General features: G+C 43.7%; 1 protein-coding gene and 1 long non-coding RNA gene across 3 annotated transcripts in view; one reads left to right on the top strand and one right to left on the bottom strand.

The window, feature by feature from the left end:
* The window catches only part of LOC115164426 (coronin-1C-A), a 65,588-nt gene that overhangs the window by 25,828 nt on the left and 12,057 nt on the right, over positions 1-27,703 (bottom strand). For both annotated transcript variants that reach the window (XM_029716881.1, XM_029716882.1), the window contains exon 2: positions 4,949-5,148. In XM_029716881.1, coding sequence (XP_029572741.1) covers positions 4,949-5,148 — 200 coding nt within the window. The remainder of the gene's footprint in view (positions 1-4,948; positions 5,149-27,703) is intronic.
* LOC115164428 (uncharacterized) lies at positions 7,168-7,814 on the top strand. The gene is made up of 2 exons (XR_003869918.1): positions 7,168-7,205; positions 7,337-7,814. It is a non-coding gene; the product is annotated as an uncharacterized LOC115164428 (long non-coding RNA).

Raw genomic sequence — 27,703 nt, 5'->3', positions numbered from 1 at the left:
GTCCTGGAAGGCCGTCAGGCGGGTAGCAGTGAATGGCCATATATGGTCAAATCTGCAGTCAGCAGGACAGCGGCAGCAGTGGTGACAGCAGTAGCAGAATAGGGATCCTGGAATAAAGATTGAGCAGTGTGGGGGAAGACCCTTATAAAACCACCCTTTGCATGTGTAAGACTTAGGGGGTGTGTGTGTGTGTGTGTGTGTGTGTGTGTGTGTGTGTGTGTGTGAGAGAGAGAGAGGGTGAGTGTGAAAAAGTGCTTATTTGTGTGAGCACAGTCCACACCCAGGGATTTCTGATGGTAAAAGATTGATGATTGGTCCAAACAGAACACGGAGTGTTGAACCACTGGTTTAGAACATGAGCCCATATTGTTGTTTTAGTCCAAAAGATCACCAGAATGGACAGACAAAACCTATTGCCTCAGTAGGTCTGAATAACTGTCCTTTAACACAAGGACACTGTACACGGAAAATAGCCAGTCACCAAGAAGAATTCAACCACTTCATGCTTGACAATCAAATGAGGGATTCCAAGACTTGGGAATATAAATCACAACTTGTGATTCATTGAGATACATCCCCTTTCCTCCAGAGTAGGGGCCGGCACATTGAGAGGAATAAGCAGGAATGTCTCGCTGCACAGTTCCTACAGCATTCAGTCTCCCACTGCTTCCTCCATATGGAAATGAGGGAACAAATGGCAGAGCGTCAGGCGCAGAGAGAGAAAGGAGGAGATTGAAAGCGTGAGGGTTTTAGACCACATGCATTTAGTCAGCCACGTCCCCCATCTGTCCTGACAGGACACAATGCAGCCAAAGAGGCGGGCAGCAACAACGAGGTGCTAAGTCAACCTGGCCTGCCATAGGTTCCCCCTCCTACACACAGAACCACAAGACAGAAACAGACAGCAGACCATCCCTGCGCTAGACTGACCAATAGCACAGGCCCCAGCCCAAGTCACAGGCCGAGACCCCATCACCGTCAGGCCTCACATCGCTCCACAAGCTCAAGCACAGGCCAACGTGTCCGAGCACACTCAGGACAATAGGCAAAGTGCCAGGAAAGTATTGGGTGTGAATCTAAAAGCCTATTAGTCAAAGCTCAAACCTAAAGTTATTTGGAGGGTTGCTGTGGTTCTTCTGACTTATCATCACCCACAATACTAGATGTGGAGGTAGACCATATGAAGATAAGAGCCACAAAGTGCATATCAGAAGGGTCATATTCTGGGGGTTGGATCCCCACCCCAGCAGGCCGAATGGGCCTGGCTGGGAGTAGGCCTTGGACAAAGGCCCAGAGCAGCTGGCTGCCCACACAGACTGGGAAGAGCACAGCACAGGCAGATGGGCCAGCCAGCCAGATGCACTGACATGCGCTCTAGTGTGAGTACGTGGGTGACACCCAGCAAAAGAGCAGAGAAGGCAGAGTGTTTGTCTGACAGATGTACGTAGACAAATTGATCTGAACCCTGCTATGAGGCTGAGAGGTTACAGGCTACCTCTGAACATCATGGTGTGTCGGGGTTGAGTCCCAGTCAAACTGCCGTGTGTATTTTAATGCAGTCCAACTTCTCTGTTGGCAGAGGAATATTTTCCACACTGCCATAGAGATGCGTGTTCTCTAAGCTTATATGGAGATAGGACGGGTCCATCTGGCTGCTTTCTCTAAAAGATTAGTGTCCCGTTTCATTTTGACATATTGTGGAAACAAAAGCCACAAGCCAAATATTTCAAACACAAAATGGCAATTTGAAACAATATTAACTCTTCTTACTTAGAGTTTCAGAGCATGGCCTGTTGATAGGACATTAAAAGAAAATCTCCAACACGATTCCAAGGAGATTAGTCCATGCAGCTGTAACAGTGTTACTTCCGTCCCTCTCCTCGCCCCAACCTGGGCTCGAACCAGGGACCCTCTGAACACAAACGGCCTCCCACGAAGCATCGTTACCTATCGCTGCACAAAAGACGCTGCCCTTGCACAGCAAGGGAAACAACTACTTCAAGGTCTCAGAGCGAGTGACGTTACCGACTAAAACGACACTAGCGCGCACCGCTAACTAGCTAGCCATTTCACCCCAGTTACACTGCCAGCCAGTATCTAGGCAGATCTGAAAACAAGACTTATTTTTCTACCCATAGCCTGAGGAAATGACCCTTTAATCTGCGCATAAAGCCATCACGCTCTTCGTCCACTTTTAATCCACCAGTCAAAGCAGACGATGTCCTGCCAACACACCCTTACTGTACAAAGTCAGAGACAAGCCCACAGCAGAATCATCTGTCAGAAGTCAGATAGAGAATCAGAAGCAGGTCAGGGACTTGGGAGTGGGACAGGCAGGTGGAAGCTGTATTGTAAAGCTGTGTCAAAGCCAGAGTCCGATGACAAGGCCCACTGCCCTGCTCACAGACCTGTAATCAGACAGACACATAAATCACTTACTGTATGTCACGCAGGGTATATCAAGCCCTGGCTGGCTGACACTGGAGCACTGCTGGACCAGAAAAATAGTAACACCACCAAGCAGTGTGTGTGCGCGTATGTTTATGTGTGTGTGCGTATGTTTGTGTGGGTGTGCGCATGTCTGGTGCAGCCAGACATATACTAAACACTAATGACAATGTAATAACACCTAATGGGGTTACTGCGGGACATTCCAGACCAGAGTGGCCCCCCCCACCCACTTTGGGTTCAACGAGTGTCTGACCTAAGTGGTCTGAGCTCTTCAAGGACCCTTATATGGAGGTGAGCAGTACAGGGAGGTTCCGTCCCCAGAGGCCTTGGGTTCAGTTTGTGTTGTACACAACGCTATGATGGAGTCAGCCAGCCTACGTGAGGTTTCCCAACCCTCAACTCAGGGAGCGCAGACAATCATCCCAGTGGTACAGACACTAACATTGTTCTCCCTGAAACGAAATCTGAAATGCAAATGTTTTTTTACTGTATGCAAAACAGACATTTTTCACTGGAAAACCACCTTGCTGCTACAAAGGGCAAAGCTGAAAGCAAAAGCTTGTCTGGATGGCCTTTGCTGTCCATGTGGAGTACCCTAGCTTCCAAAGGCACTAACACTCCAGGCCCTGTCCTCCTTGGTCCCCACGTTTCCATTCATATTGTGTCCATGTCTCAGACGTCATCTCTTCCTCATCCTGCTTGTATTAAATATCTGACGCCAGTTTGGATGCTTTCCTCTGAAAATACCCTAACACCCCTTAAGTAATATGACCCTCTTACATCATCGCCACTAACTACACTACGACAGGTGTCATCCCGCCCCTGAGGACGTAGGAGAAAGCCAACAGGCACAAAGTACAGAAGGTGGATGATAGCTGCTACAGCATTCTACGGTACCGTTTTGTCCCTCCCTGAGCGAAGACGATAAATGACATAGGAGAATGAACTGTGAATCTTTTAAAACCGGGTCATTTAGAGTCCTGTCATTAAAGCTGAACTGCCTCTGGGCTGACAGGGGCTTCTTTCTGATCAAAATGTAAAAGAGGTGAAAAAAATACTTGTTACTATTAAGAAAATGAGTTGATACAAAGACAGTACACGACATACTTACGTCATGCACGACTCTTGGCTGCAGTAAGAAAGCCATCTGCACCCATTCAACATAGCCTAGATTTACGTTATTACTTCTAAACAAAATCCCTTTTTGGGGTCTCAAACGCTTACAATGTAGTTCTGATTCTTGCTTGAACAGCCTAAGATTATAATTTGCTTGTGATCTTTGCAAAATAAATTACAGCTGCAGCAGTTGTTAGCTAGAATGCTAACGCTCACTGACATAGGCTGTAGCCAAAGAGCCATTTTACTGGTTGAAGTGTTCATTTTTTGATTTTTATTTATTTAACTAGGCAAGTCAGTTGAGAACAAATTTTTATTTTCAATGACGACCTAGGAACAGTGGGTTAACTGCCTTGTTCAGTGGCAGAACGACAGATTTGTATCTTGTCAGCTCGGGGATTCAATCTGCAACCTTCCTGTTACTAGTCCAACGCTCGAACCACTAGGATACCTGCTGCCCCACAAGTATAACGCAGTTGGTTTACAATGACAAACATATTAAGCAGGACATTCATACGAGCCTTAAAATCCAATTATAATCCAAAAGTAGTTGGAAACATAAGTAACATGTACAGAGGCTGTTTTTGCTGGCGTTCTACAAGAACTCCCCTGTGTTCTGCCACCAACTTGCACGCATCCCCCTCGTGCAGCAAAGTTGGCAAACACAGAAAGGGCTCTATAGGACCTTCCCCAGAATATAGAGTTTAGTACCAAAGTGTCAGTCTTCCACATCTGGGCCAGTCAGTCTGCAGTCTCTCTCCACTGCCCACCACCAGTAGGTACTGCTGCCTGCACTGCTTAGCAACCCAGCCTGTCAAAATCCATCTTCATCTCACCCACTCAGCCAGGCCACCAGAGACCACAGTCACGCAGCTAGAAATCCCCGCCGTCTTGTCTGTCCTCAACCACAGCCTGAAACATGCCTCCGTGATGCTGCTACTTCAACCTCATGAATGATTTAGGAAAATACGTAGGCTCTCGAACGCACACAAACAGTTGTGATTTCAAACTGCAAGGTTGTAATTTGTAGGTGGCCAATGTGTGATTTCCCCTGGGTGTGTGTGTGAGTCTATGTCAGCAGTAAATTGTGCTGTGTGTGACGTGCCTGGTTATTCCCTGCAGACAGGGCGTGTTGAAACCCAGGGAGCGTTGAAAGTATGGCCCAGGCCAAAGTGTGTGGGATGGAGCAGGGTTGAAGTATGTTTCAAAGCCACAGACAGTGAGGATAGGTCAAACTAGGCCCTAGTCCGAATCTGTTTAGGCAGCAAGTGCACATGCCCATATCAATGTAGAAACCCACTGTCACTTGACAAGTTTTCTTGTGAAACCCACTGACAGATCCACACAATGCAGTGTTCATAGTCAATAGTCCCAGACTCACCTTGTGAAGAGGGAGGACCAGGAAGGCCCCGCCTCCGCTGGCCTCTATGATGATAGCGACAAACTTGGGGTTGACGGCGCAGAACGAGCTGTCCCATGTGACCCTCGACACTCTGATGTCGTCGTAGCACTGGTCATTCTTCAGCGCCTGGCCGAAGACATGACGGAATTTGCTCGCTCGCACAACTCGCCTGAACATATCTGGGGAGTGGAGAGAAACTTGGGGTTTAGTTTCAAAGTGGTTACGGTTAAGGATATAAAAGACAAAACCAAACAAAGGATTTTAGGATAAGAATCTAGGCCTATAAAATCTAAATCACATGACATGGAAATTCTCTCCCCTGGTTACTCTGAGCCCTGTACCCATTCCCCTCCCAGATATGAGGCTCAGCCTCGTATGCATCCCAAACTGCACCCTAATCTCTAGGGATGGCAAATGCCAGGGACCTCCAGATACTATATTATCACGATACTTAGGTGCCTATACGATATGTATTGCGATTCTATACTGTATTTTTATTAAGATTCCATGTTCCAAACATATTACTCTTCATATACTGCAGAGGGACAAAGGGGAGCCAGAAAAAAAATCAAGTTTTGATCAGTCATGGAAAAAAATAAGTGCTGAAAACAAATTGACTCCTTATTTAAAAGGAAGTTGGAGAACAAGCTATGAAGGAAAAATACTGGAGTTTTGGTGCAGGTACAGCCAACTAGCCAAAAATAATTGAGATGTTGTCAAAACGATAGATACAATATATAGTAAAAAATATATCCCGATACGTAACCATATTGATCCCACCCCTATCATTACTATTCTCTATGGGTCCTGGTCAAAAGTAGCACACTATATAGAGAATAGGGTGCAATTTGGGACGCATACTAATGTAAGGTTCTCCAGCAGCATTACAGTACAGACAGAGGAACCATGTGGCAGATCAGACTAACACTCCTTCCCCATTCCTCTGTCATACGACCAGGCTGACATTCAGCAGACACGAGCCAGCGTGGGAAATTATTTAGAGTTGAGCAATGAGCATAACTGTATCATTCCTTTGATCCACCACCAGAAATACAAGAACTACGCCTACATTGGCTGTTGTGTCCTTCCTCATACACTGGCAACGAGGAACCAGATAATTAGGGTCAACTTGTAGAGCGGTGAGAGTAGGGCTGGGCGATAGAATTTGAATTTGTTTTAGCACGCTTTTCCAAATGTCTATCGCAAGAACCATTTTCTTTCCTTTTCCACCTGTATGTATTTTTGTTTGTCTCCCTCACCCCTTCTGTAAACTTTAACCACACAGGTTAACAGTATCTTCTAAATCAAAGAGGAATAGACAAAGCATGAATATGTTGGCTATATGAATAAAGATTTAATGAAGCCAAAGATTATAGGGTCCCCTAGGACACTGTGTTAACTAACCTCCAGACGAGCTTCAATGCCATACAACTCTCCTTCCGTGGCCTCCAACTGCTCTTAAAACGCAAGTAAAACTAAATGCATGCTCTTCAACCGATCGCTGCCTGCCTGCCCAGCATCACTACACTGGACAGTTCTGACTTAGAATATGTGGACAACTACCTAGGTGTCTGGTTAGACCGGGGGTCGGCAACCCGCGGCTCTGGAGGCGCATGCGGCTCTTTAGCGCCGCCCTAGTGGCTCCCTGGAGCTTTTTCAAAAATATGAAAATGGAAAAATGCTGTAAAAATGTGTATAATAAATATTTAATTTCAACATTTCTGTCAACGAAGATAGACGTCATAGCCTGCGACACACGTTTCTTTCAGCTCGGCGTAGTGCCAGATAGGTGGCTGTTGCAAACAAACCGGCGGGTGTGTCATGGGCCATGGTTCCCAAAGGGAAAAAGAGAAAGATAGCTGAGGAGAACAGAGGGATTCCACAGTTCTTGGACCGAATCATTTGCTTTCATTGCCAATGCGGAAGGATTGCCTGCATGTTTGCTTTGTAATGAGAAGTTGTCAAATAACAAAAAGAGTAACGTGGAAAGACATTTCCATTCTTCCTGACAGTTATAGGAACATGAAGAAATATGCATTTGCAGTATTATCCATCTTTGGATCAACATACCTGTGCGAGCAGATATTCTCAAACATGAACTACATAAAATCCAAATACCGCACCCGCCTCACAGATGAGAGCTTGCAGTCCTGCGTGAAGATTAAAGTTACATTTTACATGCCCGATGTTGAGAAGCTGTCCAGTGATGTCCAAAAACAGAAGTCACATTAAACGGGTAAGAACACAATCCTGTCATAGGCACATATTTAGTAACAAAGTGGCTGTTTTTATAAAGTGATTTCTGATTTTTGTCAGTATATATATTTGGAATGACACACAGGGATATTATTGTGTTTTGTTGCTCAGGTCCGAGGATGGCTGCATTGTATTGTGCGTGTCAAAAGAGAAGAGGGTGCTGCTGCATTTCACCCTTGCACAGAGGATAATGCACAGAAATCGAACTTAAACTGTATTATTTTAATTTTATATACTGTAATGAAACAGCAGCAGGGAGCAGGTCTCGAACCCTCGACCTTCTAACCCGAAGTCCGGCGCGCTATCGACTGTGCCGCAAAAGCATGCTCGTCCGGCAGAGTCGATTTCCGCGCTTATAAACCCAGGGTTGTTACAATACTTTACCTTTTCAAAAGGCTGCTGTTTTATTGCACTCTGTCTGTTGCCCAGATAAGGGGGAAAAGAGAAGAGGATTGTATCGTATTATTGAGGATTGTAAAGGACTGCATTTTATTTCCATGGGGAGGTCTGAAATTACAGGAGGCCTATTATGCACGTTGCACATTTTGTTGTTTTTTGAAATCCTAAAATAAAAATGACATCAAAAATCTGATTTCTGTATTGTATTTCTATAACTTCATCAATGCAACGAAACATAATACATTAATATTATAATGGAAGTTAAATTTAAAGCACCATCATACAGCAGAGTAGTCACGTGGTGCGTCATTCTCTCCAGCGCTGCAAGTAAATCATGAATGCTCATTATGTATTTGTAGCCTACTTATCATTTTGATAGTAGGCTAATATAGCTAATATAGACACAGCATGTGTTGCCTTCATTATAAGGCTTATATAAGGCTTTTAATTTTTTGCGGCTCCAGACAGATTTGTTTTTTGTTTTTTTGGTTCAATATGGCTCTTTCAACATTTTGGGTTGCCGACCCCTGGGTTAGACTGTAAACTCTCCTTCCAGACTCCTATTTCGCAAAGCCTCCTTCACTCATGCTGCCAAACATACGCTCGTAAAACTGACCATCCTACTGATCCGACTTCAGCGATGTCATTTACAAAATAGCCTCCAACACTCTACTCAACAAACTGGATGCAGTCTATCACAGTGCCATCTGTTTTGTCACCAAAGCCCCATATACTACCCACCATTGCGACCTGTACGCTCTCCTTGGTTGGCCCTTGCTTCATACTCGTCGCCAAACCCATTGGCTCCAGGTTATCTACAAGTCTCTGCTAGGTAAAGCCCCGCCTTATCTCAGCTCACTGGTCACCATACCAGCACCCACACGTAGCACGCGCTCCAGCAGGTATATCTCACTGGTCACCCCCAAAGCCAATTCCTCCTTTGGCCGCCTATCCTTCCAGTTCTCTGCTGCCAATGACTGGAACGAACTGCAAAAGTCATTGAAGCTGGAGACTCATATCTCCCTCACTAGCTTTAAGCACCAGCTGTCAGATCAACTCACAGATCACATAGCCCATCTGTAAACAGCCCATCTATCTACCTACCTCATCCCCATACTGTATTTATTTAATTTTGCTCCTTTGCACCCCAGTATCTCTATTTGCACATTCATCTTCTGCACATCTACCATTCCAGTGTTTAATTGCTATATTGTAATTACTTCGCCACCATGGCCTATATATTGCCTTACCTCCCTTATCCTACCTCATTTGCACACACTGTGTATAGACTTTCTCTACGGTATTATTGACTGTATGTTTGTTTATTCCATGTGTAACTCTGTGTTGTTGTATGTGTCGAACTGCTTTGCTTTATCTTGGCCAGGTCGCAGTTGTAAATGAGAACTTGTTCTCAACTAGCCTACCTGGTTAAATAAAGGTGAAATAAAAAAATTTGACACTGAACATCACTTTGGATCCTACCCTGTCTCAATAACTCATCCATGGCATTTTCATTCGTTGTCATGTCAAACACTGTATTCAAAGTGCCCACTATTATTTATATTCTAAATATTAGCATTATAATAAACATTCTATTTCCATGATTCCAAAAGCTCACCCAAGTGTTTTGCTCAAAATCACAATTGCAACATTTGGTTAAAGGCATAGTATTTTTGGCCAAATCGTGGCAGTGTGGAAATGATCTCAAATGAGCACAGGAAATGCTGAAATTAATGGAAACGCAGGAAATTATTTTAGGTTGAAGTTGAATTGAACAGTATAAAACATTCAGAACGGATAAAGACCCATTGAAAAAAAATGTAGAATAGGGTCACGCACTACTCAAAGAAAAATGTTGAACTTTTGTTAATCAAAAACAAAATTAACATCAAATACCGTCATAAATTTGAAAAATACCATATGATATTTTGGCCATATAACCCAGTCCTACTTTACGCTCAATAACAGGTTGTGCCACCTTTAGCTGCAACGACTGCAACCAAATGCTTCCTGTAGTTGTTGATCAGTCTCTCACATTGCGCTGTGGAGGAATTTTGGCCCACTCTTGCATGCAGAACTGTTTTCACTTAGCGACATGTGGGTTTTCAAGCATGAACTTCTCGTTTCAAGTTCTGCCACATCTCAATTGGGGTCGCTGTGGAGGAAGTGTGATGGTTTGGGGATGCTTTGCTGCCTCAGGATCTGAATGACTTGCCTGAATAAAAAGGAACAATTAACTCCGCTCTGTATCAGAGAATTTTACAGGAGAACGTCAGGCCGTCGCTGAGTGAAAGCAGTTCTGCATGTAGAGGTGATTTAAATTGATGAATGACGATGGATTAATCTAGTCAGCAACCAGGAGACCAGACCCACACACCAAGACCCTCCCCCTGCCGCTCAACAGAGACAAAAGATTGCTTCCCCCCCCCCCCCCCCACACACGGACAACAAGCAGTTTCAACTCACTATTTGCGTTTGAGGCGACATAAAATTGGACGTACGGACACAAACACATTAAGACATTTCACTGTAATAGAGGAGAACTTAACCTTTGCAATAATACCATTTATGTTTCAACTCCCAAATGTACAAGCAAGCAGACCCTACAGAGTATCAATGAACATGATTGTGGAAAATTAACGCTCAGTTTGTCACGAGCAGCACTGCGGTTAGTGATCAAATCAAATTTTGTCACATGCTCCGAATACAACAGGTGTCGACATTACCGTGAAATGCTTAACGAAGCCCTTAACGAACATTGCAGTGAGGAAATATTTGCTAAAAGAAACTAAAGTTTAAAAAGTAACAAGGCTATACACAGGGGGTACCGGTATCAAGTCAATGTACAGAGGTACGGGTTAGTCAAGGTAGTAGAGGTCATATGTAGAGTGTAGTGCTATGGGTCGGAAGTCATTTAGGTAGGTTACCTAGGCATTCTTGGGCACTGGGACTATGGTGGTTTGCTTGAAACATGTTGGTATTACAGACTCGGTCAGGGACAGGTTGAAAATGTCAGTATACACACTTGCCAGTTGGTCAGCGCATGCTCCGAGTACGCATCCTGGTAATCCGCCTGGCCCTGCGGTGAATGTTTACCTGTTTAAAAGGTCTAACATCAGCTATGGAGAGTGATCACACAGTCGTCCGTAACAGCTGGTGCTCTCATGCTTGCGTCAGTGTTGCTTGCCTCGAAGCGCACATAGACGTTATTTAGCTCGTCTGGTAGGCTCATTCTCATGTTATTGGTTGTCACGCAGCTGTGCTTCCCTTTGGAATCCGTAATAGTTTGCAAGCCCTGCCACATCCGACGAGCATCAGAGCCGGTGTAGTACGGTTCAATCTTAGTCCTGTATTAACGCTTCACCTGTTTGATGGTTCGTCAGAGGTCATAGCCAGATTTATTATAATTGTCCGGATTAGTGTCACGCTCCTTGAAAGCGGCAGCTCTACCCTCTAGCTCAGTGAGATGTTGCCTGTAATCGTCATCAACGCACTTAATGATGAAGCCGTTGACTGGAGGGTGGTGTACTCAATACCATCGGATGAATCCCAGAACATATTCCAGTCTGTGCTAGCAAAACAGACTTGTAGCTGAGCATCTACGTCACCTAACTACTTCCGTATTAAGCGAGTCACTGGTATTCCCTGCTTTAGTTTTTGCTTGTAAGCAGAAATCAGGATAGAATTATGGTCAGATTTTCTAAATGGAGGGCGAGCTTTGCAGGCGTTACTGCGTGTGGAGTAAAGGTGGTCTACAGTTATTTTATTCTGGTTGCACATGTAACATGCTGGTAGAAATTCAGTAATTAGGCTTGTTCGCGAATAAAGTTATTTTTGAACGGATCTTTTCGGTGAACGTTGAGAACTGAATCACATCGGTGATAGACGTTCACATTCGGCTCCCTGATTTACATACAGCTACTACTGTTTTTGTGGCTCAAAATAACAAATTACCTGCAGATAAATAAAAACAAACTTAGAGGGTGAATCCACATTGCAGAAATCAATAGTGGGGAGAGTGCGTCATTCTGCTCCACACTGTGTCAAAAATAAACTTTTGCAGGTGATCTAAAAATGTATCCAGGTAAAAATGTATTTGAATGTGGATTTCATGATCTGATAGAATGGTAGACCACTTTTGGGGCTTTACATTGGAGATTAGCACATTTTCCTTGGTTCTAGATTGATTTTAAGCATTTTGAACGAGGAGCCATTTGGGAGCCTAATGAGCCGGCTCTTTTAGGTGAACGGAGGCTCACCGAAGACTAGGAAAGCCCATCACTAATTGCGGTAACAGGGACCGCTGGCAGCATTTTCGCCACAGACTTGTGCCTAGCGGTCTAGTCTGTTTTATATACACTGAACAAAAATATGAAACGCAACATGTAAAGTGTTGGTCCCATGTTTCATGAGCTGAAATAAAAAGATAGTAGACATTTTTCATAGGCACAAAAAGGGTGAGCTAAGGAGTATTTCTGTCAGTATTAAAGCCCTTTTGTGGGGAAAAACTCATTCTGATTGGCTGGGCCTGGCACCCCAGGGGCTGGGCCTGGCACCCCAGGGGCTGGGCCTGGCACCCCAGGCCAGTCATGAGGAATCCATAGATGAGGACCTAATTAATGCATTTCTATTGACGGAATTCCTTATATCAACTGTTACTCAGTAAAATCTTTGAAATTGTTCCGTTTATATTTTTGTTCCATGTAAATGTGCAATGAGCATAAAATAAGCATTAGTATAAGAAATTGGCAACGTTCTCATTCATGTAGCTGGTTCAGCTGAAATTCTCACCCAGTAATGAAATCTGTTAGCAGAGGGAGCTTTGGAAAACACACCTTTTCAAAAGTCAAATCTGAGCTGCCAATAAGCAGTAGCCTCCAAAAGCGTGATAACTTATTACGAGTCAGTAACTGGGCCACTTAGTTTTTAACTAGGCCTACAGTTCCTTTTGAAACAGAAAAGTGAATGCTGCCATCATTCCATCATTGACTGCAAAGAAAACAAAACCCACTGCTTGCAGACAGGTGTGATACTGCAGTGTGGGTCTGTTCTCCTGGTTGCTGATTAGATTAATCCATCGTTGACATTCATCCATTTAAAATCACCTCTACACCTGATTTGGCAACTAAACACTGACTTAACTTCAATAGATCAAATACGGTGTTGCTGAGGCAACCAGGTAAGGGGGGAGAACTAGGTCCTACACGATAGAGCCAAATCACTTCTCCGGGACATCTGTAACGTCTACATCTTTGTAGTTTTAGTTTAATAGCCTTCGGAGGAAGAGTCTCACTTAACTGACCTCCCTGAACTTCGGACGATCTGTGTAGTCTAGCTCTGATCTGCTGATATGACGCGAGACTGCCTGGCAGCACTAGGCTATCTACAATTCACACACTTTACTACCCATTCCCATTCTAATTCACTTGCGAAGAAGGGCATGTGGTGGTGTGCGTCTGTCAGGCAGGAAGTTATTCATGTGGATGGGAGTGGCACACAGTGACACAGGCAGATATGCAACACTACTCTACTGATAATAACCCTTGTGGAATACAAGCCCAGATCCTGGTGTAGGTTAGGTTGGACTTAACCTCCCATCACCAGCCTCAACATGCTATAGGCACTCAGGCACACAGATCACGTATGCCCCCCCATGCTGGAGCTAAAGGAGGGAAGAACCTTGGCAGCAGGGCAACCAACAGTGTTTACATTCACAAATCAACCACCCTTTCCTCTGGGAGGCCCTTGTCCAATCCCTAGTCCACAGAGTCATAACCAACCCAAACAGAAGCACCTTCTCCTGTTGACCCCTTCATCCCCCGTGTTCTCATGCGTAAGGCTCAGCCGAGGCCACCCCTGTAGGGAATAGTAGGTTAAAGATATTCTACGATACTTTCTAGCCAGTAGTTCTGAAAGTAGAGCCCACGAGCCAAAAGTGTGCGCCACGTCATTGTGCCCTCTCTGGCACTACTGTGTGATTCTTATTGTCTGTCACTCAAATGTTGAAGGGCTGAAGCTCATTGGCTAAACTAAATTGCTAGGGGGCTGGCCCACGTCGGGGTAAACGTAGGGAAAAAGCGCTGCACAGCTTCCAGAAAACAGTCGCTTTTAAAGTAGGGATTTCGTGTCTAATTGAGGTAAGGCAGTAATTCTGCTCATAGATTAGCCATGCATGAACTACACATTGATACATCCAGCCCAAAGCTGGAGGTTTAAAAAAATAAATAAAACTTACTACGTCACCAAAAGGTACCAGAGCATGTCTAACAGTAACACACACAAAACAAACCCTTTGAGTGTGTGTGTTCTGAGAGACTGAGCAGGGAGGACGCTATAATGAGGGTTATCATGTATGGATAACATGATGCTTATTCAGCTTTGTCCACACAAAGCTCTCTGTGAAAAGTGATGCCATAACAGTGAGTGAGAGAAATACCATAACAGCTGTATGGAACAATATGGCCACAACACAACACTCAGGCTAACACTTCAAGATTTGTTCCATGCTCCTCTGTGTCTTTTCACACAATACGATTGTGTGCTTCTGATATATAAACTGAGTGAGTGAAAGAGAGAAAAAAACAAGCAGGTAATGTAAACAATCAAGTGTATTGTCCTGCCAAAAGCATAAACACACTGTAGAGCGTGAGATAGGACAGGCTTTACGCCAACTGGGAGCTGTAGGGAATTACCACAGAACTTAGACATTTGGACAGAAACTTGGAGAGGAAAAAAATGCCTAAAATGTCCTTAATGACGTTTGAGGTTTTGGCATGGCGGCCATGTCGGCCTGCGCAGTTTGAGCCCTCTTGCTGTGGTCTGAAGGTTGCCTAATACCCATCAGCTTTAGGTTCAGTCACAGCGGGCAGTATCCCCCTTTTCACACCGATCTAGACGTACTGTACTAGCGCAGTAGGCCTACGGCTCTTCCAACCAAGCTGAGGACATACAAGACCCCAGTCTCGTATGTCCTCATTATCCAAGACTGAGGGAACACAGAGTGGAAACAGCCTGCTTACAGCAGCCCAGTACAGAGCATTGCAACAACCTGGATGAGTTTCCATCAAGCTGCCTGAACCTGCAGATTCCATACGGACAGCTTGCGATCCAATGCAGATCACACACACACACCAACTCCAGAATTAACACTATCTTAAGGTATGATAAAAGGAAGACATGTAGACGCCAGACATTTTAGTTCTCTATGGTGCCAAGATGTCAGTGTGGTAGAAACTATGCACAAAACAGCTTTATTCAGGAACAAACTGTGGCGTCCATGTTTAATGGGAAGGAAAAACAAATTTAGGGCCATTCCAAGTGTTCAATTAAAGCCACTCTCCCCATACAGGGTGTGATGGCACCATATGGTCCCTTGGCTGGAGGAAGCCAACTCTAGAATGGGGTGTCAATCATTGACTGCTAGTCCATTGTGAACAGCAGAGCTCACCAGGGTCCTGGCTCAGTCAGAGCAGAGCCTGGTTGGTCCCCAGAGTGTGTTAGGGACCACGGCTAATTATCACAGTAAACTAAAAATCAGTCTCGTTAGAGTGCATAGATGCCGAGTGGGTACATTTGATACCTGTTCCATTACGACGGAGATACGGTTAAATAAAGTCAACAGGGTTCCTCTCCGGCTGCTAACAGACAACACTTCCCAGGTCTACTACACATCAGACACAGACGGATGAGTAGGATGAAACGACGCATGGATAATGAGCGTTTTGTTCCTGCAGTGACAGGACCTCCACCAGCAGAGCAGCCCCATCTACCCTCCTGCTCATCACAGGCCCTGTCTGTCCAACCCAATGAACCATGGACCCCCCTCATAGTCAGTCAGACATCCTGCTGCTCCAGTTTGGTCTCCACACTGGTCTGCCTGACCTAAATGCACAATGACCACAACCTCCATCTCTGGCGAGGAGCAATTCATGCTGGGACATTCTGCTATGCGTTACGGCCCCTGCAACAGGGGTCAATGCAGGGACATGGCTACAGATATTGGCAGATATGCTGCGAGCTAGGTGAGGCTGGGACATCTTTGACTGAGACAGCGAGAGCTCGAGTGAGGGTAGAGAAGCGTTTTCTCCTCAGCTCAGTAAGGATGTGCTTGACAGGCTGGCTCTGTTTGGCCAAATGAACCAGTTGTCAGCTTTAGCCTAATTTGTGAGTCAGCCATCCCTATAGTTGAGACTTGGTCGAGACTGGACGCCCTGCCAAGTCACAGCAAGGTCTCCAGGCCATGTTTACAAACACAGACGCTGCTTAGCAACATCAGTAAAATACCAGCCAAGGAATGTTTAAAAACGTAACACATTTATGAGAGAAGGTGCAGTCATAGACAAACAGCACAGTGAATTAAACCGTATGACCATGAGTGGTATTTGAAGGCAAGCTGCTGTCAGATCAGTTCTGTTGAACAGGTATTATATCACATTGAGCGGAATGCCCAACATGCCATGAATTAGGCCACACACAGATATCACTTTTCTCCAAACAAAAAGACAGGGAACGTTTTGATAAAAAGGCCATTTGACCTCTAAAACTAAGAAGAAAAAAAAGTTGTTTCATGACATTATGCAAACTTCTCCCCACGTAAAAGAAAACATTGAAGGGGCTACATTAGGCTACTGCTCTGAGGACAACAGAGAGCCTGGCAGTAGATTGGTGTGATATACAGTACCAGTCAAAAGTTTGGACACACCTACTCAAATACCTAGGTGTCTGGTTAGACTGTAAACTCTCCTTCCAGACTCACATCAATCATCTCCAATCCAAAGTGAAATCTAGAATTGGCTTCCTATTTCGCAACAAAGCATCCTTCACTCATGCTGCCAAACATACCCTCGTAAAACTGACCATCCTACCAATCCTCGACTTCGGCGATGTCATTTACAAAATAGCCTCCAATACCCTACTCAACAAGCTGGATGCAGTCTATCACAGTGCCATCCGTTTTGTCACCAAAGCCCCATATACAACCCACCACTGCGATCTGTATGCTCTCGTTGGCTGGCCTTCACTTCATAATCGTCGCCAAACACATTGGCTCCAGGTCATCTACAAGACCCTGCTAGGTAAAGTCCCCCCTTATCTCCGCTCACTGGTCACCATAGCAGCACCCACCTGTAGCACACGCTCCAGCAGGTATATCTCTCTGGTCACCCCTAAAGCCAACTCCTCCTTTGGTCGTCTCTCCTTCCAGTTCTCAGCTGCCAATGACTGGAACGAACTACGAAAATCTCTGAAACTGGAAACACTTATCTCCCTCACTAGCTTTAAGCACCAGCTGTCAGAGCAGCTCACAGATCTCTGCACATAGCCCATCTTTAATTTAGCCCAAACTACTACCTCTTCCCCTACTGTATTTATTTATTTTATTTATTTTGCTCCTTTGCACCATATTATTTATATTTTAACTTTTAACTTTCTTCAAACTACAAATCTACCATTCCAGTGTTTTTCTTGCCATACTTTATTTACTTTGCCACCATGGCATTTTTTTGCCTTTACCTCCCTTATCTCACATCATTTGCTCACATTGTATATAGTCTTGTTTTTTTCTACTGCATCATTGATTGTATGTTGTTTTACTCCATGTGTAACTCTGTTTTTGTATGTTGTCGAACTGCTTTGCTTTATCTTGGCCAGGTCGCAATTGTAAATGAGAACTTGTTCTCAACTTGCCTACCTGGTTAAATAAAGGTGAAATAAAAAAAAATTGAAAAAAAATTAAAGGGTTCTTTATTTTTACCATTTTCTACATTATATAATAGTGTAGACTTCAAAACTATGAAAAACACATTAGGAATCATGTAATAACCCAAAAAGTGTTAAGCAAACCAAAATATATTCTTCAAACAGCCACCCTTTGCCTTGATGACAGCTTTGCATTCTCTCAACCAGCTTCACAAGGAATGCTTTTCCAACATCTTGAAGGAGTTCCAACATACGCGGAGCACTTGTTGGCTGCTTTTCCTTCACTCTGTGGTCCAACTCATCTCAAACCATCTCAATTTGGTTGAGGTCGGGGGATTGTGGAGCCCAGGTCATCTGATGCAGCACTCCATCACTCTCCTTCTTGGTCAAATAGCCCTTAAAAAGCCTGGAGCTGTGTTGGGTCATTGTCCTGTTGAAAAACAAAATGATAGTGGGACTAAGCCCAAACCAGATGGGATGTCGTGTCGCTGCAGAATGCTGTGGTAGCCATGCTGGTTAAGTTTGCCTTGAACTCTAAATAAATCAGACCTTGTGTCACCAGCAAAGCACACCCACACCATAACACCACCACCTCTATGCTTCATGGTGGGAAATACACATGCGGAGATCATCCGTTCGCCCACGCCACGTCACAAAGACAACGACGGTTTGGACTCCAGACCAAAGGACAGATTTCCACCGGTCTAATGTCCGTTGCTCGTGTTTCTTGGCCCAAGCAAGTCTCTTATTATTGGTGTCCTTTAGTAGTGGTTTCTTTGCAGCAATTCGACCATGAAGGCCTGATTCACACAGTCTCCTCTGAACAGTTGATGTTGAGATGTGTCTGTTACTTGAACTCTGAAGTATTTATTAGCAATTTCTGAGGCTGGTAACTCTGCAGCAGAGGTAACTCTGGGTCTTCCATTCCTGTGGCGGTCCTCATGAGAGCCAGGGTCATCGTCGCGCTTGATGGTTTTTGCGACTGCACTTGAAGAAACATTCAAAATTAAAATTGTACGTATTGATTGACCTTCATGTCTTAAAGTAATGGACTGTATTTTCTCTTTGCTTATTTCAGCTGTTCTTGCCATAATATGGACTTGGTCTGTTACCAAATAGGGCTGTTCTGTATACCCCCCTACATCGTCACAACACAACTGATTGGCTCAAACGCATTAAGGAGGAAAGAAATTCCACAAATTAACATTTAAGGCTCACTGGGATTTTACAACTGTGGTATGTGACAGTGATAGCTGAGTGGGCAGGGGAGGTTAGGTGTGTAACAGAGCTCGGTCAGACAGTCTTGCATGACGGAGCGCCGTAGCCTGGCTATCCTATCCTCTACAGGAGGATATCACATACATCCTGCTCCACACAGCATCCTCAGTCACCACTGGTGGTGGATAGATTAAATCAATCAGTTTCCAGGCTGGACCTGCACTACTGTATTCAGTCCTAAAGGGGTCTCATCTGAATGCATACATCAAGGTTTACAAATACAACAGAGCACCAACATGAGTAGAGGTACTGGTGTTTGATAGGTTAAAGTGATCCTTTGGGATTTTGGCAATGAGGCCCTAAACTTCCTCATACTGGACAGACATAAAAGTGGTAACCAGGAGTTCATCGGACTCTGGGGAAGTAGATAGAGCCTCATTGCCAAAATCCCGAAGTATCCCTGTAAAGGTTAGCCAGTGCTGGGTTCTCCGATAGCGATGGAACATAGGCTTACGAGTGTTTTAATGATGCATCATTCCTACAATGGCCGAAGATATAACACGTTTCCCAAAACACCACGTGGACAGAACCTTCGCTAAGTGCGTCGTTGAAGTATGTGTCAATACTGATAGGATTGAAAGACAGAGAAAGCTGATCCGAGAGCAGCGCTATAAAAATCTTGCCTTAACATTATAACTATTCCACAATACTGATGACAGATCAGCTCCGAGCTGGATCAAGCTAACTAGTGGCTAGAGCCGGCCAGAGTCTGGGCCTCACCTGCCTAGTAACCCCACCAGCGGGGCGACAGGGGGCTGTTACCAATCTGAGTCTCAGCCATGTGTCAGACTGTTCCTAAGGGTGCCTTGTCATTCCCTCTGTCTCCTGGGTCATGTGGTTCACTAATTGTAGGACAGGCCAGTCAGATCACAGGGGAGGGGTCAACCTGCCCGTCTCCTTGACACCCAGCAGGGCTGAGACTGATGTTGAGAGACAGAAAGGAGGACCACCAAGGATCACACCATGGCTTTGGCTGCCACTGATAGGCCAGGACCCTCAGCCTGAGGAAATGACTAGCAGGAAATGGAACCAGTGTGACTTTTTTGCATCCTTCTCTGCATACCACTACTCCCCTCCCCACACACACACACACACACACACACACACACACACACACACACACACACACAGAGAGTTTGAGGGATAACCTGTACTGATTTCAGTTAAAGGTGCAAAATGCAGAAAAATCAGAATTTCCTGGTTGCTAAAATTCGAATAGTTTGCGACAAAAATAAGCAGTCATTGTGTAGAGAATCATTGTGCCATCTAAACCGTTGTGAAATATATTTTCCATTACCCAAAATATTGTATTTTCAACAGTTTGAAGCTGGGGTCCAAAACAGAAAGTAAAAGACAAAAACCAAACTTAACAGGAAGAATAGAAAGTGTGCATAGAACAGATCCGCTTCTTAAACTTGCTTTCAATAAGAATGACAGATCTATAAGTCAGATTTTTATGTGAATTTGATCAGGTCGCCCAAAAAGTTACATATTGCAGATTAATAATCGCACAGCTCTTTCGGAGAGGTAAACTGAACGGGTTTACATGCCAGAACACACCTGATCTTTTATCTGTTTCCAGTTACTTCCTTACAGATATCAGATAACTACGAGTTTCACACTTCTCTAAGCTGGCCATGCAGGCCCCCTGTCCTGTGTCAGTGTCGCACAAAATGCCTTATAAACCATTGAAAAGAATGCACACAGACAGAGAGAACTGGCAAAATGTCACAGACAGACATGGCAGCTCTGCTTCTAGATCCTAAGCAAATTTGCAGGTTTTTTTTTTTGGGGGGGGGGGGCTCTGAATTGTTAGATACTATTGCACTGTTGGAGCTAGGAACACAAGCATTTTGCTACACCCACAATAACATCTGCTAAATATGTGTATGTGACCAATAAAATTCGATTTGATTGAGCATAGCATGTGAAGTAAAAATCAGTGATAACTGAAAAATTCAGCCTATTCCCCCTTTCCTTGAGAGCACAGAGAGTTAGAGGACTCCTCTTCTCTCCTCTACCAAACAGAGAAAATGGAGTGGTGGGGAGTGGGGACTGCTGCCTTCTATTAAACCAAGGCACATTGTTATGCTCTGACATAAGGCTGGGAAGCAGTTACTGAAGAGAGGTGAAGAGAGTCAGAAAGAGGAGCGCGAGACCTTGTAGTTGCCCGGAGAGAACGCCTTTTATTTCCCTTGCAGCTCAGTCACAATCTAACACCATACATGGTTATGTTCATGCATCACAATTAGGCCTACTACTACAGGTTGTTTCCTGCTTATTGTCCGAACAATAAAACTAATTTGGGATGGAAAAAGTTTGTTTAAACTTAAGACTAAAACCAGACATACGTAGAAAATATAAAATGGACCTATTTATTTTGAAATAAAATCATCTGAGAACTAACAATCAACAAAATAAAAGCAAGACAATGAGAATTTAAAATCCCTATTTATTTTTTTACAATGTTTGAGTCACTCAGATAGCATACGGCATGGCATAATGTATTATTGCAGGAAATAGGCTTTAAAACGGCTAAATCTTGTCACTGCGGCTAACAGGAGGGCCTCAATTTTCCGGTCAGTGATTGCACCATGGGCCCCGCCCATGGTCACACCCACCACCTAAGCCCCATTTTGATGCAGAAGAAACCCTGTGCTAACAGCATGGTTACCTCATTCTGTCTACGGCTATCAGTGCCGAAACTGGTTTGTCAATAAGAAGCCTGCCACACTAATACTGCCCCACCCAGACAATGTTCCACAGGGATCGCTGCAAAACAATACAAACAAGGAAATAGAGACAGTATCAGTCTGGAGTAAAGGTTGGTTTACTGATCAATCTGAATCCTGAGTAAAGGGAAATTGTACACAGACAGGAAAATGAGGAGGAAGGGCCATATCCTGTTTGATCCCAATCCCCCCCACCCACACTGACAGATCAAGTCAGCATCCTCTCTGCTTTAAAGTCCCATTATGTCTCTCCCCCTGTACCTGTGAGAGCCATTGCCAATATAAGAGAAGGGATTTTAAAAAGTACATGGTACAGTACATGGGCTATTGGCAGGAGGTCAACCAAAGCCAAGGTGAACAATGTCAATCCAAATAGAATTCACAATTTTCTTTCAACATACCCTCACTACATATTGGTTACTTGGGAACCAGACCGGTGCTGATGTTATCAAGCACTCAATTTCATAGCTCACTGCAGGGATCCCAGCCAGATTTGACCAGGAAATCCCAACAACACACACAGGCTCTATGTGAAGAAGGGAGGGGGGTTACAGTCAGCCAAGGTAAGAGATCAGAATTAGAAAAGGATCAAATATGATGGAACCACTTCATAAACACACAGCATCAACATTTGAATCTGTTCAATCACTAGGCTATATTCACAACACACCTTGGTACTGATTCAAACTCCAGAGAGAAAAACTTGCCAAAAGTGGCCAATAAAATAGGACACAGAAACAGAGGAAGAAAAGGAGCAATGACCATGTTTTTCAAACACCTGACATGGCAGAATTTAACCAGCACTGTGTGTGGTCTTTACAAGTTAAGAAAGATGTTCCATTTGGTAATGTCAATTGAAAGCTATTTGCCCAGAGGATACTAGTGATTTACGAAGTTTAGCAGAGAGAGGTTATTTTGTTGACAGATAATAGGCCTCGCTTCCTCAACTGACAGGACGAGCTAAACGGCTATGACATCTCAAGGAAAGCAATGTCACAACCTATTTGATGATGAAATGCATTATAATGCATAATAACTACACCACATGCTATAGCTGTATGGTATTTGTTTGCCATCTGTTTGTCAGTGAGTGCACATTAAGTATCCCTAATTAAATAACTTACCAACAATTAACCACATAGCCACCACACTGGAGTGGAGGCCCCTCTCTTGCCACAGTCTGCCATCCATGTTGTCCCAAGGCTTTTCTTTCTGTACCATCACCTCAATGCACTTTTGCCACCCAAAACACATGGAGAGATACCAAACATTAAATCCCTTTCCTGTAATCAAAGCCACAGTGAACCACTGTAATCAAATTCCATCTACATTCCACCACATTTCTTAAATGAGATAAGGTGCTGATTTTTACACCCCTCTCTGCGTCTGGGTGACCATGTGGTCTGTGCTCTGCTTGTTGTAAAATACCACGCGGGCACAATGTCTGCAGCGCAGTTCAATGGAATGTTGAATTATTTTACAAAACATGGGACTGGGAGGACAAAGGCCAAGAATAATGTATCCTGCAAAATACAGACAATGCCAGTGCAAAAAGACAAAACACTGGAACTGATCCACTCATTTCCCTACCTATCTAGGCTTGGATGAATCAGACATTTCAAACAACGTTCAAATGGCACATCAAATGTCAAGTAAGGACAAGGCAGCATTCGCCATTTCACCTTGTTTTTAAACTGGAACGTCAGGATCTGATACTGGATCTTACCAGGGTCTAGCCTAAACTATAACAATAAAAGATAAATGTCTCAAATGAAGGCCTTCGTCTAAGCGTGTACTAATCCCACTTAATTCCAAGACTTGAGCCTACTCCACCAATCTATAAAGCTACTTAAATCAGGACAGGCTTTAGACAGACCACCTAGGCCTAGGTTAAATGTTACCATCACAGCACAGGATTAAGGTGCAAGGTTCTGTTGTGTTACATCCACCAAGACAATGAACACCATTAAATGAGGTAAAAAAAATAAAACAAATGTAAAAAGCTGTGGGCGATAGTTGTGATGAAACAAGAATTATTTTGACCAGAAGAATACACCACAGAAATCATTCTGAATGGTGTGCTCATCCAATCCGTGCATGATCCTGGTCACTTCCCACATCAGTCACATCTACAGTGCATCCAGAAAATATTCACACCCCTCGACTTTTCCCACGTGTTAGGGGGATTAAAACGTATTTGTCATTTTTTTGTCAACGATCTATACATAATAATCTAAGTCAAAGTGTAAGAAACATTCCAAGATTTTTTTATTTTTTTTAAACATTGATTACAAGTATTCAACCATGTTAGAATCATCTTTGGCAGCAATTACAGCTGTGTGAGTCTTTCAGGGTAAGTCTAAGAGCTTTGCACACCTGGATTGTACAATATTTGCACATTATTCTTTTTTAATTCTTCAAGTCCTATCAAGTTGGTTGTTGATCAATGCTAGACAGCCATTTAAGTCTTGCCATAGATTTTCAAGCAAATTTAATTCAAAACCGTAACTAGGCGACTCAGGAACTTTCAATGTCATCTTGGTAAGCAACTCCAGTGTATATGTAGCCTTGTGTTTCAGGTTATTGCCCTGCTGAAAGGTGAATGGCTCCCAGTGTCTGTTGGAAAGCAGACAACCAGGTTTGGCCTGTGCTTAGCTCTATTCAGTTTTAACTCTCTTTGTGATGACAAGCATACCCATAACATGATGCAGCCACCAACATGCTTATAAATATGAAGAGTGGTACTCAGAGATGTGTTGTGTTTCCCCCAAACATTACACTTTGTATTCAGGGCATAGTTGATTTCTTTGCCACATTTTTTGCAGTTTTACTTTAGTGCCTTATTGCAAACAGGAATATTTGTATTCTCTACAGGCTTCCTTTTCACTCTCATTTAGGTTAGTATTGTGGAGTAACTACAATGTTATTGATCCATCCTCAGTTTCTCTCCCATCACAGCCTTTATACCATGTAACCGTTTTAAAAACCCCATTGGCCTCATTGTGAAATCCCTGAGCGGTTTCCTTCCTCTCTGGCAACTGAGTTAGGAAGGACACCTGTATCTTTGTAGTGACTGGGTGTATTGATACACCTGCCAAAAAAAGGGCTATTCAATGTCTGCTTTTACCAATAGGTGCCCTTCTTTGCGAGGTATTCAAAAACCTCCCTGGTCTTTGTGGTTGAATCTGTGTTTGAAATTCACTGCTAAACTGGAGGGACCTCACAGATAATTGCATGTGTGGGGTACAGAAATTAGGTAGTGGTTCAAAAATCCATCCTACTTATTCTGACTAAAGAAAACAAATGTATTCTTAACATATTTAGGGGTTGAATACTTAACAAAGCAGCTTTTCATTTTTAATTGTAAAAACCTAAAAACATAATTCCACTTTTACATTATGGGGTATTGTGTGTAGACCAGTGACAAAACATCTCAATTCAATCCATTTTAAATTCAGGCAGTAAAAACAAAATGTGGAAAAAGTCAGGGAGTGTGAATATTTTATGAAGGAACTGTAGAGACACACATCACATGCCATCACCCTAAAGTTCAACAAATCTCAGAGCAGGTTTGGCAGCACACAGAAGAGGGCAAAGGAAATGCAGCGGACCAAAAGACCATTATGCTGCGTTTAGACGAGGGACGCAAAAACCATCATACCAGTCGGTATAGCGGGACAAGAAAGCAAGAAAGAGGGTGACGGCAAAAGCAAGCCAGCACAACTGTATGCATTGCTGTGGTGATTTCAGTAAACAAACAGCGGAAATCAACATCCAGTAGAAAACAACTTTATGGCAGATGGCAAAAGTTGAAATATTTTAACTGGCGGCAAGTCCCGTCTACCGTGGCGGCTGACGGCATTCACCGCCAGCCTTGTCGGCATTTACCACGTGCTCTCATGAAAACAATGACATCCGGTTTGCCGTCTACCTCATACCATCTAAAACGCAGCATTAAACTTGGCGTCCCACAAAAGAGGAGTGGGATACTATTGGCAAGACGCCACCACCTTTCCATGATGGGTCATGTTTACGGCACCAAGGTCCAAGTGCCTAAACAAAGAGACCGTCTTCATCCTATTTTAAGCACTTATGTAAAACTCCTGCTGGCTATGCTGTTAGTCACTGGATGGGATACATTTATCATCAAAATGAATTTGCCATATGCCTGTGTGAGGGTTAGGAGTTATAAAAACTGTCATAGTGCATCATGACTGAATCATTAATGGTGTTGGGTGGATAATCCCATCTTTAAATCTTTAGTAACGTTGTATACAAAATCTCTGAAAGTCAAATCTAAGTCTTTAAAAATCATATTTGTACTTTAAATCCATGATTAGACCACCTTTTGTCTGTTTTGCTTACTATTATTATTATTTTTTCTTCATGTTTTTTTTTTGTACAAGTTGCCTAGTCTGTTTATTTGAACAAGTGTTATTTCTATATGTAAAACATGCCCGTTTGATTTTGAAAACATCTGAATAAAATAAATCTGTGTTAGTCTACAAATGAACAACCAGCAAGAACTCTGAGCACAGAGCAGGTGTGCATGATGATTTCACACCTCCACAGGGCAGAAAAAAATTGGCTGAATAAACCACCAAAAGTAATGTGTAGGGCTGTTGGCTTAATTAGTTGCTTATGTGTACTCCAAATCTTTATCTAAATCCTATTTTAAGTTGCAGCATTTAATTTTCCTGTAGATGAGTCGTCTCAGGAGGACATGTCATAACCTCGTCACATTGGTGATGTGGACTCAGATGCACCTTGCACAGAGAACCTGACACTAACTTAATGTAGAACATTTTAAGGAGGTTTGCATTCTAAGTTACCAATAGACAGAATTGCTACCTGAAAATGTGTGTGCTCTTGTGTTCTCGTGAATTTCTTAAGGACCTTCATCTTGGAATCCATTCATACAAATGCGGTTGGAGAAGAGGGGTGTTAGAGGACTCAACGTCACCAACCTCACTCTCCATGAATCCCAAAGCACCCCCTCGCCCCTACCAAATCGCTCAGAGGGCCCTTTGTTGTCACGTGTTGCTGATGAAACTCAACAGGGTGGTGACTTCCAGAGAGTGGCAAGGGGATCAATAAACCAATCAACTCCGGGACACATCGTGACTTGAATGGTGCAATTAATGTTCCACTTTTAAATAATAAAACAAGCATGACATTTTAATTAACAAATGCATGTGACAATTAGGCACACCTCTCCATTCTTTTGTATCAAATTGCTTAAACTCCAACCACATCGCGGTGCATGTCGGGATAGCACTTAGCTCTGAAGCCTACAGCCTTGATGGCTTGGAGGAAGAGGCTATCGGAGGGTCTAATTATTAGCCTCGATAATGTTCACTCACTCAGCTTTGGGACACTTGTGCATTATGGTGGAGGCGCACATGAATGCGCAAATGGAAGGGCAAGGGAGTGATTTGGGATTCAGTACCTCTCTCCCTGCTGCATCCTCTGTAGCCTAACACTTCCTTGCATCTCACGCTTCATTTCCCTCTGTATTCTGACCCACTTCCTCTCCCAGCTGAGCTATAGGAGGCAGGGGATAGACTTCTAAGGAAATGACAGTGTGATCTGAGGGGCCAGCCAGCCCGAGGTTGATGTGTCCTGACATCCAGACCAAACATGACCGTGGTGTTAACATGAGCCCCTCAGGTCCGACTGACAGCTAGCAACGGCCAGTCCTGCACCCACGACTCAATCTCTCCAATGGAAGGGAACTCCCAAGCTGCTTATGAACAAAACTATTTGAATAAAAGTGTGTTCATTTATAGGCAAGTCACTTTGTTCTGAAAGCCAAAATCCAGTAAAAATCTAATTGGCCTGTTAAAGGTCAAAATGCTACTTTTTAAACAGACTGAAAAGTGTAAATGCTTTTAAAAGCTATCAACACATCTAGCCAAGTCACAAGTAGGTTGGCATTATACATGGCCCTTCATGGTGACCAATCACCGCCCGCTGCTGCTAGAAGGCAAGCAATAGAGGAATGTTTATGGGGATCAGATACGAACGGGGGAAGCATAACGTCTTTATGGTCTCACTAAAAGATCTCTTTATCCACTTAATCTGACCCAATCGATCGTTGAAACATAGCTGTGTCGGTAGCGCAGCTGTGCTTTGCCTCGACACCCCTCTCGCTGCCTTGACCCCCTTCCCTTGTGCTTAGTATTATTCAGCTGCAACTAGGCTTGCTAGTACATTAACCATTATCCCTTGGTCCTCCTGACTACACCAAACAAATTATAATTACAGAATATTCTTTTTCCAGACATAACATAAAACAAGTCTCATCTCAAGAAAGCTCCGTCAGAATCAAATGTAACGTTATCAGCATATTCCCCTAATTATTTTAAATAAA

Source organism: Salmo trutta, chromosome 27, assembly GCF_901001165.1.
Source record: "Salmo trutta chromosome 27, fSalTru1.1, whole genome shotgun sequence".
Classification (NCBI taxonomy): domain Eukaryota; kingdom Metazoa; phylum Chordata; class Actinopteri; order Salmoniformes; family Salmonidae; genus Salmo; species Salmo trutta.
Note: the sequence above shows the minus strand (reverse complement) of the source record. Positions and strands in the feature narration are given on the sequence as shown.